At 30.6% G+C, this 19,843-nt stretch overlaps 2 protein-coding genes across 2 annotated transcripts; both read right to left on the minus strand.

The window, feature by feature from the left end:
- Positions 1 to 739: 739 nt before the first annotated feature.
- On the minus strand, positions 740 to 2,820 carry LOC146885787 (uncharacterized). The gene is made up of 4 exons (XM_085674271.1): positions 2,674 to 2,820; positions 2,457 to 2,592; positions 2,174 to 2,373; positions 740 to 2,111 (listed from the first exon to the last, which is right to left on the minus strand). Exons 1-4 carry the CDS (start codon positions 2,797 to 2,799, stop codon positions 801 to 803), a joined length of 1,773 nt encoding a protein of 590 aa, XP_085530397.1. The 5' UTR covers positions 2,800 to 2,820; the 3' UTR covers positions 740 to 800.
- Positions 2,821 to 5,207: 2,387 nt separating this feature from the next.
- Positions 5,208 to 7,358, minus strand: LOC146885788 (uncharacterized). Its single transcript, XM_085675095.1, has 4 exons — positions 7,158 to 7,358; positions 6,861 to 6,996; positions 6,578 to 6,777; positions 5,208 to 6,515 (listed from the first exon to the last, which is right to left on the minus strand). The coding sequence occupies exons 1-4, from the start codon at positions 7,341 to 7,343 to the stop codon at positions 5,208 to 5,210; spliced, it is 1,830 nt and encodes a 609-aa protein (XP_085531221.1). The 5' UTR covers positions 7,344 to 7,358.
- Positions 7,359 to 19,843: the final 12,485 nt, after the last annotated feature.

Genomic DNA, 19,843 nt, shown 5'->3' on the forward strand with positions numbered 1-19,843 from the left:
GTAAGACATAAAACACATAAGTCCAATTCTTATCCTAATACCAATATTTTTATTTGAGGTATTTTGCTCTTTCAATCTACTATAGTTCAATAGTTAACTTAACATAAGTTTAGTTTCTTAAAACTGAACTATTTTATAGTACAATTCAATTATTATTATGAATAGTTTAGTATATTTTAGTTTAATATAGTACAATTAACTATAGTTTAGTAAATTATGCCCAGCCCTACCAATTATAGAAGACTATGCTTTGGAAGCTATTTTTAAATTGATTACGGAAATTGTAGTAGAAATTTTTTAGTTTGAGTGTTTATTTTTATATCTAAAAGTGGTTGATCGTGACTCATTTATCTTTTAGTAATTTATTATTAGACAATTTAGTAACTATATTATGCTAATAGAAGATTATAACGTTGTGATGAATTAATACCGCATTTTAAACATGTCTAATAATAAGTATGAAAGCTTTAAATTATAATAAAAAGTATAAGCAATAAAAAAATTAGTTCATTAATAAGTTTTATTTATAATCATCAAAACAAGTTCCTTTCCTTTTTAGGCGATAAGATATGCTTTAAGGTAAAAGATCACTTTGAAAATTGAAATAAAATAAGGTCATATTATAAATGAGAAAGACTAAACCTTTAAAAGAAAATTAAATATTAAATTTCATATTATTTGGTTTCATAAATTATCATATGCTTAATTATAATGTGAAATTGATGAAACATTTTGAATATGTACAATTGAAAATTATGATAACCATTCATTTACCACATTGATGAAAATGAGAAACATAATTAACTATTAATTCTTACAAGACTTTCCTTATAAACTACTAATTGCAATCCGTTACTACATGTAACATGCACATTAACCTTAAAATTAAGCTTCTCAATTTTGTGGGTACATAAATTAAACCAAACTAGTTCATCATCATCTGGAGTATTAAAGAGTATATTACCCATATTCCATGTTCCAATAGGGTAAGCAATGCAAGGTGTGGGTCCAAAAACATGGATTTTTGTCCATGTTTCCTTCTTACCAACTTCAACTAAAATATATAGATAAATTGTACGTTCAAAATTTAACATAAAAGCAATTGACCCATTTAAGATCAATAAGTGTCTCCATATGTAATCTGCTTGAGAATTATAAAATATTTCCTCGGGTATGTCTAAAGGTGTCTTGGTGATAATAAAAACCTCATTGCTTAAGTCAAATGATACCAAATATGCTTCCGCAGCTTCATATGGATAACCCAACCAATGACACATTCCCTCGAAGTAGAATTTATCAATATCATCATAGCACACAGGCAAATCGATATCATGTTCGAGTTTCTTCCAAGAGTTCCTTCTTAGGCTATACATCTCTACTATAGTTGCATATTTGGGATCGTAAAAGTCTTCAATAGTAAAAGCGTCATTTAAAGATACATGCTTAATCACCTTATAGTCATCTCTAACAGAGTCATAGCCAAATCCTTGACAATTACGGTTAAGAGGGATACCATATTGTAAAGGCTCAAATGGACTAGGAGGAATGACCTTGAATTCATTGTTTGTCGGGTTCCACAAATACATAGTTTCTCCAACATGTGAGTATATGCAAATAATTCCATTAATACTATAAGAACCCACAATAGAACACAAAGCAGAGTAATCCTCTTGAAATGAATTTGGCCAATCTATTTTTTCCATATTTTGAAACCTCTCATCAGAAACTGAATATAAGGTGGTACGATCTATAGTGAGGCTTAAAAGGAGAGATGTGTCATCATAAGAGGAATGATTATTACAAATGAAGTTATTATGAAACAAGTTCATGAAATGGGAATTTTCAAACAAGAGGGTCCATGATCTTTGTAAGCATCCAAATCTCTTGAGGGATTTTAAACACAGTTTAGAAAGAATGGAGAATATAAGACCATTTGGTAAGTGATTCACAAGTCGTTGAGCTATAATTATTTTGTCCCTCTCTTGGTTGTGCAACCAAATGTTAATGAGTTGCCAATGCTCTTTGGTGTTCCATAAGTAAATAGGATAGGAAATGTGCTGACAGTTTTTGACAACGAGATTCTTGATGGTGGTTTCTTCCAAGTACTCCAACTGTTAAATAAAATGAGTGAACAAAAGAATAAAAGAAAATGTGAATGAGTTAATTTGTGAACCTGGTTGTCCTTGAGGAAGAGGGTAATGTTGGTCCCCCTTGAGGGTTGTTGGGTATTGGTGTCCTTGGTAACAATGAAAGATCCATTAGACTGAGATTCCCAGATATATTGATCATGATCATTATGCTTAGAGGTGACGATAACCTTGTGAGCAACCAAATAAGCAGAGTAAAACCCAACTCTCAAACTATCTTCCAAATCTAAAATAAAAACATAGACACATTGCTAAAATTAATGAGGGTGTAACAGAAATGCAACCGAACGCGAAATATTAGTGTCTGACCTGCTTTGGACATGCCAATACCAGTGTCGATGATAGAAAGTGTTTTGTTACCCTTGTGGGGGACCAATCTTATAATCATCCCATCATCTAAAATGTTCTCGTCTATAAGCCTCTCAATTTGAATTTTATCCAAAGCCTGTGTATATATATATAATGATCAATAACACTTATAAGAAAAAAAATAAAAAATATAAAATCAAATTAAAAGATTACATACATTTGAAGCATTATTGATAAGTTCACGAAGGAATATTTCTTTATTAGAATAAAAGGTCTTGTTCATTAGGCTCAACACCTTGCTCATCTTGCCCGGTTGTACAAACATCTCATCATCGTTGGCCATTACAATTGGTTTGGAATAATGATAAACCAAATGGAGCCAATTCAACAAATCAAATCCACTCATAACTAGATTTATATTCGATTATAAAAACCACTAAATTTTAATCTCTTAATAGAAAACTATTATACACTCTTACTTTTATTATCTAATGCAAACATCTAATCATTGACCATTACAATTGGTTTGAAATAATAACCAACCAAATCCATGCAATTCAACAAAACAGAACCACTCATAACCATTTTTATATCCATTTATCACAACTGCCAAGTTTTAGTTTTTTAAAAGAAAAACATCATACACTTTTACTTTTTATTATTTAATTTAAAAAACATTAAGTATTTCTTAATATTAATTAATTTTTAAAGTTATTAATAAAGCATTATCATGATCACTTTCTTTTTTTCTTAAATGTTTTTTTTTTTAATTTTGAAATTTTAATTTTGAAATATAATTTAACTTTGTTTCAAGTGTTTAATTAAGTCATTATAGAGTATGAGCTCGTGTAATGCACAAATATTTGATCTTATTATTGCAGGAACGTTTTTGACTTTCTATAATGCTCTCCTAAAAGCTTAATGAATCTTTATTAATGTAGTTTCTTTTATTGTTTGTGTATTTCTATTACTTGTGATTCATTGTTTTCAAAACAAACTCCACGAAGAGATAAATGTTGTGAAATGAGGATGGGATGCTCAAGTTCTTGGTGAAGCCTCTCATAAGTTCAGATTTTTGCTTGCAAGTAAAATGTCTTTGTTCAAATCATTAATAGGATTTTCCATAATATTGTAATTTATGGAAATCCATAATATTTCTAGCTGCTTATTTTGTTATTAATGGTGAATGATGGAACTATGTAATACATGAGAATTATGAATTACTAACTTCCTTGCCAACATTGTAGGGTGATGAATGTAAGTACCCTTGTTCTCGTCTAATCATTCCGACAAATTCAGTTAGCTCTATCAAAACATACTTTTTTTATTCTTTGCATTTTAAATGAAAATTGAGCTTTCTGAAATCAAAATTAATATTTTTTTTAACATTTGTATTAATTAATATTTGTGTGAAAAATGTTATAGAAAGTTTATGAAGTTCTAAAATTAATATTTTAAGAATTTTTTAAAATAAAATCTCTTTAAAAAAGTTGATGCCACATAATAAATATTTTAAAACTAAAAAATAATATTACATAAGATTTTAAAATAAAAAAAGGGTTAAATATGTCTTTGGTCCGTCAAGTTTCAGCGAAATTTGGAATTAGTCCCTCATCAAAAAATTTGACCAATTTAGTCCTTCATCTTTCAAAATGCATGAATTTATTCCTTTTAACCAAATTTTGTTAAGTTTATCTGACGTTTCAAGCGCATTTCATGATAGTATTTAAATTATTTACACTGTTTGACACATTTTTGCTTCAATGTTAACTTAAATACTATCATAAAATGTGCTTGAAACGTAAGATAAACTTAACAAAATTTGGTTAAAAGGACTAGATTCATACATTTTGAAAGATGAAGGACTAAATTGGTATAAAGTTTTGATGAGGGACTAATTCCAAAATTCACTAAAACTTGAAGGACCTAAAACATATTTAACCCATAAAAAAATACGTTAGTACCAATATTTATCCTAATACCAATATTTTTATTTGAGGTATTTTTGCTCTTTCAATCTACTATAGTTCAATAGTTAACTTAGTTAACTTAACATAAGTTTAGTTTCTTAAAACTGAACTATTTTATAGTACAGTTCAATTATTATTATGAATAGTTTAGTATATTTTAGTTTAATATAGTACAATTAACTATAGTTTAGTAAATTATGTCCAGCCCTACCAATTATAGAAAACTATGCTCTGGAAGCTATTTTTAAATTGATTACGGAAATTGTAGTAGAAATTTTTTAGTTTGAGTGTTTATTTTTATATCTAAAAGTGGTTGATCGTGACTCATTTATCTTTTAGTAATTTATTATTAGACAATTTAGTAACTATATTATGCTAATAGAAGATTATAACGTTGTGATGAATTAATACCGCATTTTAAACATGTCTAATAATAAGTATGAAAGCTTTAAATTATAATAAAAAGTATAAGCAATAAAAAAATTAGTTCATTAATAAGTTTTATCTATAATCATCAAAACAAGTTCCTTTCCTTTTTAGGCGATAACATATGCTTTAAGGTAAAAGATCACTTTGAAAATTGAAATAAAATAAGGTCATATTATAAATGAGAAAGACTAAACCTTTAAAAGAAAATTAAATATTAAATTTCATATTATTTGGTTTCATAAATTATCATATGCTTAATTATAATGTGAAATTGATGAAACATTTTGAATATGTACAATTGAAAATTATGATAACCATTCATTTACCACTTTGATGAAAATGAGAAACATAATTAACTATTCATTCTTACAAGACTTTCCTTATAAACTACTAATTGCAATCCCTTACTACATTTAACATCCTCATTAACCTTAAAATTAAGCTTCTCAATTTTGTGGGTACATAAATTAAACCAAACTAGTTCATCATCATCCGGAGTATAAAAGAGTATATTACCCATATTCCATGTTCCAATAGGGTAAGCAATGGAAGGTGTGGGTCCAAAAACATGGATTTTTGTCCATGTTTCCTTCTTACCAACTTCAACTAAAATATATAGATAAATTGTACGTTCAAAATTTAACATAAAAGCAATTGACCCATTTAAGATCAATAAGTGTCTCCATATGTAATCTGCTTGAGAATTATAAAATATTTCCTCGGGTATGTCTAAAGGTGTCTTGGTGATAATGAAAACCTCATTGCTTAAGTCAAATGATACCAAATATGCTTCCGCAAGTTCACATGGATAACCCAACCAATGACACATTCCCTCGAAGTAGAATTTATCAATATCCTCATAGCACACAGGCAAATCGATATCATGTTCGAGTTTCTTCCAAGAGTTCCTTCTTAGGCTATACATCTCTACTATAGTTGCATATTTGGGATCGTAAAAGTCTTCAATAAAAGCGTCATTTAAAGATACATGCTTAATCACCTTATAGTCATCTCTAACAGAGTCATAGCCAAATCCTTGACATTTATGGTCAAGAGGGATACCATATTGTAAAGGCTCAAATGGACTAGGAGGAATGACCTTAAATTCATTGTTTGTCGGATTCCACAAATATATAGTTTCTCCAACATGTGAGTATATGCAAATAATTCCATTAATACTATAAGAACCCACAATAGAACACAAAGAAGAGTAATCCTCTTGAAATGAATTTGGCCAATCTATTTTTTCCATATTTTGAAACCTCTCATCAGAAACTGAACATAAGGTGGTACGATCTATAGTGAGGCTTAAAAGGAGAGATGTGTCATCATAGGAGGAATGATTATTACAAATGAAGTTATTATGAAATAAGTTCATGAAATGAGAATTTTCAAACAAGAGGGTCCATGATCTTTGTAAGCATCCAAATCTCTTGAGGGATTTTAAACACAGTTTAGAAAGAATGGAGAATATAAGATCATTTGGTAAGTGATTCACAAGTCGTTGAGCTATAATTATTTTGTCCCTCTCTTGGTTGTGCAACCAAATGTTAATGAGTTGCCAATGCTCTTTGGTGTTCCATAAGTAAATAGGATAGGAAATGTGCTGACAGTTTTTGACAACGAGATTCTTGATGGTGGTTTCTTCCAAGTACTCCAACTGTTAAAGAAAATGAGTGAACAAAAGAATAAAAGAACATGTGAATGAGTTAATTTGTGAACCTGGTTGTCCTTGAGGAAGAGGGTAATGTTGGTCCCCCTTGAGGGTTGTTGGGTATTGGTGTCCTTGGTAACAATGAAAGAGCCATTAGACAGAGATTCCCAGATATATTGATCATGATCATTATGCTTAGAGGTGACGATAACCTTGTGAGCAACCAAATAAGCAGAGTAAAACCCAACTCCCAAACTATCTTCCAAATCTAAAATAAAAACATAGACACATTGCTAAAATTAATGAGGGTGTAACAGAAATGCAACCGAACAAGAAATATTAGTGTCTGACCTGCTTTGGACATGCCAATACCAGTGTCAATGATAGAAAGTGTTTTGTTACCCTTGTGGGGGACCAATCTTATAATCATCCCATCATCTAAAATGTTCTCGTCTATAGGCCTCTCAATCTGAATTTTATCCAAAGCCTGTATATATATATATATATATATATATATATATATATATATATATATATATATATATATATATATATATATATATATATATATATATATATATATAATGATCAATAACACTTATAAGAAAAAAAATGAAAAATATAAAATCAAATTAAAAGATTACATACATTTGAAGCATTATTGATAAGTTCACGAAGGAATATTTCTTTATTAGAATAAAAGGTCTTGTTCATTGGGCTCAACACCTTGCTCATCTTGCCCGGTCGTACAAACATCTCATCGTTGGCCATTACAATTGGTTTGGAATAATGATAAACGAAATGGAGCCAATTCAACAAATCAAATCCACTCATAACTAGATTTATATTCGATTATAAAAACCACTAAATTTTAATCTCTTAATAGAAAACTATCATACACTCTTACTTTTATTATCTAATGCAAACATCTAATCATTGACCATTACAATTGGTTTGAAATAATAACCAACCAAATCCATGCAATTCAACAAAACAGAACCACTCATAACCATTTTTATATCCATTTATCACAACTGCCAAGTTTTAGTTTTTTAAAAGAAAAACATCATACACTTTTACTTTTTATTATTTAATTTAAAAAACATTAAGTATTTCTTAATATTAATTAATTTTTAAAGTTATTAATAAAGCATTATCATGATCACTTTCTTTTTTTCTTAAATGTTTTTTTTTTAATTTTGAAATTTTAATTTTGAAATATTATTTAACTTTGTTTCAAGTGTTTAATTAAGTCATTATAGAGTATGAGCTCGTGTAATGCACAGATATTTGATCTTATTATTGCAGGAACGTTTTTGACTTTCTATAATGCTCTCCTAAAAGCTTAATGAATCTTTATTAATGTAGTTTCTTTTATTGTTTGTGTATTTCTATTACTTGTGATTCATTGTTTTCAAAACAAACTCCACGAAGAGATAAATGTTGTGAAATGAGGATGGGATGCTCAAGTTCTTGGTGAAGCCTCTCATAAGTTCAGATTTTTGCTTGCAAGTAAAATGTCTTTGTTCAAATCATTAATAGGATTTTCCATAATATTGTAATTTATGGAAATCCATAATATTTCTAGCTGCTTATTTTGTTATTAATGGTGAATGATGGAACTATGTAATACATGAGAATTATGAATTACTAACTTCCTTGCCAACATTGTAGGGTGATGAATGTAAGTACCCTTGTTCTCGTCTAATCAATCCGACAAATTCAGTTAGCTCTATCAAAACATACTTTTTTTATTCTTTGCATTTTAAATGAAAATTGAGCTTTCTGAAATGAAAATTAATTTGAAGCCTTTCCTGCTTTTCTTCTCTAGCTGTTTGTTAAAGGGTGTATTGTCCTCATTTATACGTACTTCTTAAGTTAATCATTGTTGGTCTCTTTTGTTTTGGATTCAGCAATTCAAGCTCTTTTTGAATGTTTGGGTTTGTTAAAGACTTATGTCGTTCTATTGTACCTTATAAGACTAAAGAAAATTAGGAAAGGAAATAATACATGAATACCAAGTTCCTCACTAGCAAACATACCTCACCTCTCTGTTAAGACAAAATGTGCAGAAAATAACTTTGGAGTTCAGGCACAAATCTGAAAATAAATTAGTTGGAACATATTATGGAGAAGATAGTGGAAGTGGTTGAAGGCTTGAAGTTTGTGTATATGTGTATTTACTTCTGTGATGATTGGTATATTTCTTAGTTGGAACGTGGTTGAAGGCTTGAAGACAACACAAGGAGCAGTAAATTTAATCTGCTTCATGAAGGTGATCACTTTTCATCAATCATATCTGTTTGGTAGCAATAGTGGTTAACAAAATTCCTTATAACTGTAGGAGTTAATGGAATCGGGGATGTTTATGTTGTGCAATTACTCACTCGATTTGGTAAGGTTTTATTAACTCTGTCTTATTTTATCCAAAAGGTCAAATTGTCTTAAGTAGATGATTCTCATCTAGTGTTTTATTAGCTTAAATTATCTATAGTGTTGCAGATGTAACAATACTTTATTTGGATTGTTTTCCCTTTTCAATGATGTTCTTGTTCTGTCTATAAATTATTTTAAAAATTATTGATGTGGTATGAAATTATGGGAAATTATGATAGGTGGTACTAGCAATAGGAAAGATTTGTTATGAAATTCCATCAATATTTGGTAGATATATGCTTTGTTGTCCTCCTCCATCCAAAAGAGGAAATTTTTTAATACAGGGCTTGCTAGCAAGAAAAACTTGAATTTGTTAAAATAATGCTAGAAAAATTATGAGTATACTTAATACCAAGGTCCAAATTAATGTTCTATCTATATGGTATCCCTTTTTCGTTGTCTCACAGTTCTTTATCAAGCATTATTTACTATAGGATAAACTTCGGAATTCACAAAAATATTCCTCAAATAAGGAATGAGATTTATGTTATTTAGTGAGTTTGATATTTGGCTGTGTTGGCATAATGCATCAAAAACCTTTTCTCTTTGATTTCTTAATATCAATTTTCATTTTTTACAGCCTCAATATTACTGGATAGGAAATGATGTATAACTTGGTTTCATGGCTACTGCAAGGTATATTCATTCCACTTTCTAGTGTTCACTCTATTCTTTTGTTTTCTTTCCTCACTAGGAGCTTTTAAATATTAGATATTGTATACAGGTTAATCATTTCTTAACACTACTAAAATATTTAATTTTAACGAAGGTTTACCTGATATTTATGTCCTTCAAATTTTTTTATGTGAAAACATAAATAACACCTAAAAGAACTTTTATACAATGAGACTCTTTATGAAGTTTGATTGGAAACTACTGCATATTGAGAATAAATGTAGAACTGAAAATGGTTAAAGAATATTTTTAGTAGTATATCACAAATTAATAATCTTAATACGTGATACAATATTAGTTAACTTTATAGTATTTCTCCTAATGCCACTTTATGCACATTCAACTAATATATATATATATATATATATATATATATATATATATATATATATATATATATATATATATATATATATATATATATATATATATTAATTGAATGTGTATAATATTCTACTTTTTTGTGTAATATTTTACAAATACATATATAAGAGATAACTTTGACAATTATCTCATATTTTACCATCATGTCCACATATATATGATAACTACTATGTACTTTGTCTTTGTGTTCTGTTTCTCTAAAATGATAAATCATCATTGTTTATATATTTTATACTAGTTTCTTAAATAGTGGTTAACTATCTAATCAAACCTTTTTGTCAGGAATGCTGAAAAGTTTGGAAAGATCTTCGGCCAAGAAAACATGTAATCAAATAAATTCCATAGAAGGTGGGTTCATGTGGTAGTTATTATAAGTTAGCATTGGGTGAAATATGAAATATATTTGAAGATTTTTTGTCATAAATTACTTACCTTCATATACTTCATACAACGAGTTTGCTCGAGATAAAAATGTTATCTTTTTCTTGATATTACTAACAGAGAGACTAATAAAGATATTTTGTGTTATTATTATGGGTTTTAATCATACAAAGGGATGAAACAATCAAACAGCCACTAGCAACAAGAACAAAACATTGGTCCTCCAACATTCTGTAAAATTTGAACATGAGATTGAGTGTGGTGGAGGTTACATCAAGCTTCTCTTTGGATTTGTTAATCAAAAGAAGTTTGGTGGGGATACACCTTATATGTATGTTCCTTATTCCATGTTTTCTACTTTGTTTTTCTTCTTGGTTTATGTCAAATGAACGAATAGTAAATCTGCAACCTAAATAAGTTAACTTAATGGTGCCTATAGCTCATTACACAATCATACAAACTGTTGAGATATAAAACATGTCTACTAATGAGTGAACCTTATTACACAGAAGATTCAACATCAGTATTTCATACTTTAATATTTTGATAATATTTTGTTTTTGTTTATTTTTATTTTTATACTTAAAATTTTTCGCTAAATTTGAGTGATTCCACTGTTAAATATGTATTTGACATATGATGTGACACTACAAAAAAATATGTCAATACCGACGTTTATTTTTGTAATTTACGTCATTTTTAACTGTCTTTATTTACTTGAGTGAGGGTTTCCTGAAATGTCGTAATTCTTGCTGTCACAAGGTATAATATAGCAGTTATAGATGAACCGCCGCAACAACTGTCATTTTATACAACGTATAAAGTGGCGGTTTAAAGAGGCAAAAAGCGTAAGTTAAAATTGATGTAATATTTTTACTGGATGACAAATATAATGTGAAAAACAACGCTTTAAACTGACACTATTATCATTATATTATGACATTTTTAAATGTCACCAGTTCAATTAATTAGAATTAATTCTGATATTAATTACGTCATTATCAAATGTATCATGTGACGTAATTTTAATATTTAATTATTTATTCATTTTTAATATTTCTTATACTTTCATAATTCGATAAAATTATTTTTTCATGATAATTTAAAAAATATAAAAAATTATAGCACTATCAAATAGAAATTGATAAACTAAATTGATTCATTGTCAATATAACATAACTACACCAAAGTACCAATTCAAGCATTTGAAAAAAAAAGACAACATTAAGAGTACCAAAATATTCAAGCATCTAAGAAAAAAAGACAACATTAGAAGTCCTAAGTCTAAGGTGCTTTGCTTCTACCACTTGATCCTAGTATTTCATGCGGAGATGGCACACCACTTTCAATATTTGGTGCCTGCAATGAAGAAATAATATAGTATATATGAGTAAGTGAAATTGAAATAAATTATGACATCCACACAGTAAGTTTAAGTAATTTACTAATGTAAATTATAACTAATGTAAATTATGAAATAAGCTGGACAAAGTTTGCAGCAGCTTTAACTTGCAAGTTGTCCAAGTTTTATCCTATACAAATAGAGAAGGTATATATGAAATTGGAGTTCATGCCATGTAATATCTGATTAGAGAGAAAAAATTGCTGCAGATCCTTACAAACAATAACACCAATAATGTACCAACATAAATAACTAGTATGCAGAACCACAAAAAAAAATGTATTTGTTAATAAATTTCAGTCAAAAATTACAGATTATGATCACAAAAAAATAACCATGTTTCAGAACATGAAAAAATGCTGAAATCATAACTAATCACAAGCACCAAGCAACCAAATTTTTTGCAGAACCACACCAAGGCAGACACAAAATTTAACTATACTACTTAAATATGAGAAATTTAAGAATAATGTCATCAGCAATTCAAACATGTACCTAAATGTACCAACATTTTTGCACCAACCATGTGTCAAAAATATTAGCTTATAGTAGATAATAGGAAGAGTGGTTACCCAATCATTTATAATGGAGAAGAAAACAAATCATGGATAGTGTGCTTAAGATCACATATCTTCATATACTCCAAAATCACAGGAAGGAAAAAACAAAATAACCAGCACCAAACAAGCTAAACTAATATCAATATTAACACAAGAAATGCCTTCTCTAGGGCACAAACAAATTATTCAAAATTCCAACAGAAACCTTAAATGGACTAAACTAAAGATAGGGTAATTAATTCTACATAAGTGAAAAGTATAAGCCAATGATCACTTTTCATTGACATGATATGAATGGTGTATGATTCAAAACCTCACAACACTAAGAAAAAGGTCTAGTATAAAAACGTGATTGCATTCTTCATATTAGTTAATGAACACTATCATACCATGCCACAAACAATCTTATGCTTCATGCACTTTTCAGATGTAGCAAACACAGGTAACAAATGAATAAATAAATATATTATATATATAAAATGTATTGCAATCCACATGACATAATCGTCCAATATATAAAACACTTTCAGACAACTAAAATGGGGAAGCATGTGCAGGGGAAATCAATAAGGTGTAGTTATTGGTAATGGAAGTTTAGTAGTTTAGCAGACGAAAATCGAGCAATAGAAGAATTAAATAGCCCTAATTTCAGTTGGAGCAATGCAAACCATAACATTATTGAATCCATTGTTTCCTACTCAAAAGGGGCATGATAAATGTATTTTGACCACAAATCAAGCAGAAAACCAGCACCCAACAAAAAAAAAGAAAATAAAATATTGGAAGTGAAATTCGGAGGCAGAACCGGAAGTGGTTTTGTTCTACGAAGAATGTATTTCGAGCTTCAGTGTGGTGGAGACAACTGGTGCGAGTTCCTCACCCTTCGATGTCAAACTGGCGTTATCCACCGCACGAACCCTAATCGTACAATTGGTCACTCAAATCAAAAATAGGCAAGAGTAAATTCAAAAAGGCAACACTAATTTGATGAATGTCATACCAGAAATAGAAAAGGAGTGGACTGAGGCGCAAATGCGAGCAATCGAACCTTTCTCCTTCAGAACGAGGTTGAAGAACCCAATGAGCAAATGCGAACGGAGGCAATGGTGGACTGAGGCGCAAATGGAGGTGCGAACACAGATTGAGAAGGAAGGAGAAAGGAGAAACAGGCGAAATGGAGAGGTGAGTGAACAAAGAGGTGAGTGAACGAAGAGGTGAGTGAATGAAGAGGTGAGTGAACGGAGATGTGAGTGAACGAAGTGATTTAGGGTGAAATGAAGGAGAAAGGAGAAAGAGGCGAACGCAGAGCTGAGTGAACGCAAAGAGTGAGAGTGAAGTGATCTGGGTTTGAGTAATTTAGGTGTCAGTGACTCTCGAAAGTTAAGAAAATATTAAATTGTTGAGTGGGAAAATGAAATAGAAAAGAGAGGGAACAAAGTTTTACCAAAAAAAAGGAGTATCGAGACAAAAGTGGGACAGAAAATAATTTCATAAAATTATAAAAATAATGTTTTATATAAAGTGGCATTTCAAAATGACATAATTTTAAATAATAATATGACAATGTAAAAGATGGTGGTTAGAAATGCCATATTATACATTTACATTATGGTTGTTGTCAAACTGACGTATTATACTGCAAAAAGCGACAGTTTTAATTAACCGTTGTATTAAAAACATCGTTATATACATGATTTCTTGTAGTGATTATAACCTATTGAATGATGAACATAAATATCTCTCTTTTTATACCAATTGAATGAAATGTGTACATATATATTCAGACTCAGTTTGAACAGAAATGAAACTCTATATAGTTTATTCTTTGTCAATATACAATCTTTCAATGTGGTTGCCATTGCCTTGCTTTTCTTCTTGATAAACTCTCACGATTTGACCAGCTTCTAGATGTTATTAACAAGATAAAGTATAACCTTGATGATCGAGGGATAATTCTTTCAGTTGGAATCCATCTGATCTTAAAATGATGGCACTTCCTCCTTGCCACATGTTTGTGCAGGTTTGCAGCTATATTTGGGTTTATCTTAGAATAACTATCTCTTTCTCTCATTTACCTTTCATGAAGTTTTTTCAACAAAAAAAATCCTGCAGTTTTACGTAGAAAATGGGGAATTATCGTGTCAAATGTATCAGCAATCTGCGGACATGGGCCTGGGTGCCATTTACTAATGCAACAATTATCTTACCATTCACAGAAGTAGCATTGGTAATTGCGTACTATGTTTATCATAAAAGCTAAGCTCAATGAATTAGTTGTTATGTTTATGTGCAACAACATTGCAAATTTTGTAAAAGAAAACGTAGTTCTTTACTGAACATTTTTAGGATTAGAGATAAATATGTAAAGCTCAAGAAAAGTGTCCATTTAAATTTTCAGTTCTTTTTCTACCATCAACAATATTGTGAACCATGTGGTGCAAGAGCCAAAGATCAACACATATGCCAACTTTAGAGATGATGTACTACCTCACATTAAAAAGCTTGGCTATAATGTTGTCCAGAATATGGCCATCCAAGAACATTCTTATTATGCCAGACAAGCTTTGTGCTTTCAGGTCAATCTCCCATAAAATTTCTTGATAGACCAGCTTACGAGTCAGGTTTATAAGTGTACCTTGTACTAAATCTTAACATTGATAACTACTTTGACTCATTATGTATAATCTCACTTGTTTGAGGCCGAATTAGCATAGCTTCTGCTTAAACATGCATTTTTGCTTACCTCAAATCTCCTTCTAGCAAATAAAAATTCTTAAGAGAATAGCCACAAGATCTTTTTGTTGTCATTCATCATATTTTGATCCTCTACTAATAGAATATTAAGTGGAAAAGACGTGATATTTTTATATCTTCGGTTTTCTTCTATCGAATATAACTTTATATATAATAATTGGAATTTTAATCTTAAGAATACTAAAGTTAGCAAGGATAAAAGTTTCAGCAAACAGAATCACAAATGTTATGGCTGGAAGGATGAAAATGATAAAATTAATGGAATTTGAAAAATAAGTAAAAACATCAACAAATAATGAATTGCATTGAAGGGTAAAAAACATTGAAAAGGGAATTTCAGTACCGTTATACGGGGTTCTCGAACGGTCAGTAAATATCAGGGATTTCAGAATCGTTGGTAAATATTAGGGGTTCCAGAACCGTCAGTAAATACCAGGGGTTCCAGAACCGCCGGTAAATACAGGAGTTTCAAAACCGTCGGTAAACACTAGAGGTTTCAAAATCGCTAGTAAGTGTTGCTTTACCAGGGGTTAGTCAAAATTGTCGATAATATGTTAACGACGCTGGTTTTTCTAAGGGAAAAGCAAACCGCGGGTAACGCCTTTAGCGGGGGTTAAAACCCCCGAAAATGCCAAAAATAACCCCGTTAAAAATAATTTTTCTTGTAGTGATTAATAGGGAAGGTTAAATTAAGCATGTATTATTTTATGAATCACGCACAAAATAGGCATAATAAATTGAATCAAACTCATTCGTAAAAATAAAAAATATTTAACAAGAAATGTGCTTTGCAATAATCAAAGTAATATGAAGAATGGTATCGATAGATATTTTTAGTTTAATTTAGTCCCTATATTCGTTATTTTTGTTCAATTTAATCCCAATTTTTGTTAAAATAAATAAACTTTGTCACTATGAAATTTACATTAAATTTAATATCTTTTATACAAATTATATTAATTTTTTTTTCTAAAATTGACATTTGAATTTATAATTTTTTAAATTCAATTATAAATTATTAAATTTAATTATAAATTGAATAAAATTCTTATATTTAATTGTTAAATAGAATATAATTATTTAAAATATTATAAGAATATAATTATTAAATATTTTGTTTCTAATATTTATATTCTAAATACTTTTAAAATTTATATTCAAAATATTTTAGAGAAGCAAACTAATATTTGTAAAATTAATATTTAAATATAAAATATTTTAGATTTTAATATCTAAAATGCAATAAAAATATTAAATATTTAGATTTAAATGTCAATTTTACAAATGTTAATATAGATTTTTAAAATTTTAATAATATTTAAATAATTATATTCTATTTAACATTTGAATCTAAGAATTATATTCAATTTATAATTAAACATTATAATTTATAATTTAATTTCAAAAATAACAAATAGTAATGTCAATTTTAAAAATTAAATTGTTCCATTTTAACAAAATTTGGGACTAAATTAAACAAAAATAACGAATATAGGGATTAAATTGAACCAAAAAAACCAATATTGAGATTAAATTGAACAAAAAGAAATAATACAACCACACACTGACATGTGGCACTAGCATTGAGACGTAGCACAATTGTGACTTGACATGTGGACAATTTTTTTGAAATTAAAAAAAATTTAAAAATTTTAAAAAACATCAAAAAAACTAGGAGCTGACACCTTGCATGTGTTGTTCAAAAACGTTAACTATTTAAACACCGTTAGTGAAAATGACCAAATTGAGCAACATTTGATGAAAATGAGGACCTAATTGAACACAAAATGAAAATGGGGACAAAATTGAAAAAAAACAACAAAAATAGGAACCAAATGTATATTTAAGCCAAAATAAAACTTAATAATGAACTAATTGTTTTATTGCTTATAATTTTTTACTATCATTTAAAGCTTTCATACTTATTATTAGACATGTTTAAAATGCAGTAATAATTCATCACAACTTTATAATCTTCTATTAGCATAATATAATCACTAAATTGTCCAATAATAAATTACTAACAAATAAATGAGTCACGATTGACCATTTCTAGATATAAAAATAAACACTCAAACTAAAAGTTCTCTAATAGAATTTACTTAATCAATTTTAAAAATAGCTTCCAAAGCATAATCTTCTATGATTGGACTGATTACATTTGGACAAACATTTATCAATCTTAATAATTAAAATAGAGAACCACATCACTTAGGATTGTGAGATGTGGTTCTCTATTTTACTATATAAGAGACCCTATGTAAAGTTTGAGATATATCATAAATAAAAATACTTCCTAGTGTAGTCGTGGACGTAGGCATACACATTGTACGCCGAACCACGTTAAATTCTCCGTGTCTATTTTTTCTCTCCTTTATTCTTTCCTTTATTGCCTTGTTCCTAACAATTGGTATTAAAAGCCATTTTTCTTAGTATGCTCTATGGTTGCAGCATTGTCTGATCTTCCACATCATAAAAGATTTGGTTTCTTTTTCTTCTTGGGAATCTCAGTTTAGAGAAGTAGTGGGAGCTTTGGTCAAAAGCAGCATGAGCTTTCGTCAAAGGCAGCAGGAGCTTTCATTAAAGGCAGCAGAAGCTTTCGTCAAAGCAATAGGAGCAATGACATTGGAAGAAGGGAAGGTGATGATTGAGAAGTTTGATGGCAATGACTTCGGGTTCGGGAAGATGCAGATAAAGGACTACCTTTATCAAAAGAAGTTGTATCTACCCTTAATAGGGCAAAAGCCAACCAACATGGCGCAGCCAGAATGGGAGTTGTTCGATCGGCAAACACTGGGTGTGATCCGGTTGACATTAGCCAAGAATGTTGCGTTCAACATCATGAACGAGAACACAACCATAGATTTGATGAAGGCGTTGTCAAATATGTATAAGAAGCCATCTACAGCCAATAAAGTGTATTTGATTCGCAGACTAGTTAACCTAAAAATGGGTGAAGGTAACTCGATTACTAATCATATTAGTGAATTTAATACAATTATTGCATAGTTGACATCAGTGCAGATAACATTTGATGATGAGGTGAAAGCATTAATTTTATTATCATCTCTTCTGGAAAGTTGGAGTGCAACTGTTACTGTAGTTAGTAATTCTGCAACCGCTCGGCGCTGGCTTGTACTGCCAGGCGCAAGGCTCCTGATTGTGGGTGCTAGGCGCCACCATTTTTTTTGGTTTGTGCATTTTTCGTAAAACTGCATTTCCCGGTTCGTTAACCGTCCGATTTAGGAGAAATTTTGACAGGTGGTCCATAACATGTAGTTCTTCACTTTGAACGGTGTACATTTTTATTTGGATTTCATTAACGAGAGATATATGTTATGCACAATTGTTGGTTTCATAGTTTATCTTGTAAGCGAATTGATCGTATGTGCGTATAAAAGAGTTATGGGACGTTAAGGGGTAATACAGGGAGCTATCATAGCTAATGTAAATATTAAAGTGCTACCAGGACCATAAACAAACATATACATGTACTGGTTTGAGGTGGGGAACACATGGATGTTACCTAACTGTTTTAGATCCCTTGGAAGGGAATAACTTTGTGGCAAATGGCTGAATAATATGGTTGGAGTTGGGGATACCCTTACATGTATATGAAAGTAGCACATGGGTACAGAGAATTGTTATGGGAATAGAGGTGGAAATTCTGTTGTAGCACCTACACGAACTTGGGAAAAAAATCAGGCTACAAGGGGATAACCAGTACAACTCACTATACTGATGTATCGCATGGCGGAAGTTTTGGAGCTGCTAGGCGGTAGTTTCGAAACCAATGGCTATTGGAACGCGTGGCGCCTAGCGGTGAGGAGTGTCTTGCCAGGCGATAACTACAGGCATGGGCATCAGAGGCGCGTTTACGCTTGGCGATACATGTCCCCCGCCAGGCGATTTTGGAAGCAGTAGCGCTTGGCACCTCATGAGCAGCGCCAAGCGATCTGGTGGTAGCAGAATGATGTGTCCTTGCTGGTATTTGTTTGCGTGGTCTATAAGGCTTCTTTGATACCCAAAATGTGGGTTTGCTGGTGTTCCTTGAGTTGTGGCTCAGAACGTATCCCTTGAATTGAGCTCGGGATAGGGGTTAAGCACATGGCATTCCTTGAGTTGAGCTCGGAATGGCATCCCTCGAGTTGAGCTCGGGATGGCGGATGAACACAAGGAACCCTTGAATTAAGCTCGGGTTGGCGAGTGTGCTAGTTGTAGCCAGTACGGATGGGTCCAGATAGGTTACCCTACTAAGTAGTTAGCTGACGAGTTTGGTAGTCTTGGGACGTTACGAACTATGTTCGTATTTGGGAACTCCACCTGGCGTTACACTGTATGATCCGTAGCAATGGCTTCCCGCACGTGTTCTATCGGTTGTGGCCGATAGGTATGACAACAAGACATCTTGGAGTACTCATTAGAAGACGTAGAACATAACTGACATGGTTGTGGCCATGTGGTATGGAATCAAGGGAAGGGATTCCTTTGGTGTGTTTGTGTGATATATATAAAGGTGTTTATATTTATATGTTTATTCTATTAGCTCACCCTATCTGCTTGTGTTTGGCGATGATCGTATATGTGGTATACGTGAGCAGATGGTGTTGCAGGTGTATCTGGTGAGGCGTAGAGCTGGAGCGGGGCTAGCTTAGGGGTAATTTTCTCAAAGTTTTTACATTGTCTTTATGATTTCAAATAAGTTGTAATTATTAATATTACTGGACTATTTGATAATAGTA

This window comes from Vigna unguiculata, chromosome 6 (genome assembly GCF_037176805.1).
Source record: "Vigna unguiculata cultivar grain cowpea cultivar isolate G323 ecotype 2 chromosome 6, ASM3717680v1, whole genome shotgun sequence".
Taxonomy (NCBI): domain Eukaryota; kingdom Viridiplantae; phylum Streptophyta; class Magnoliopsida; order Fabales; family Fabaceae; genus Vigna; species Vigna unguiculata.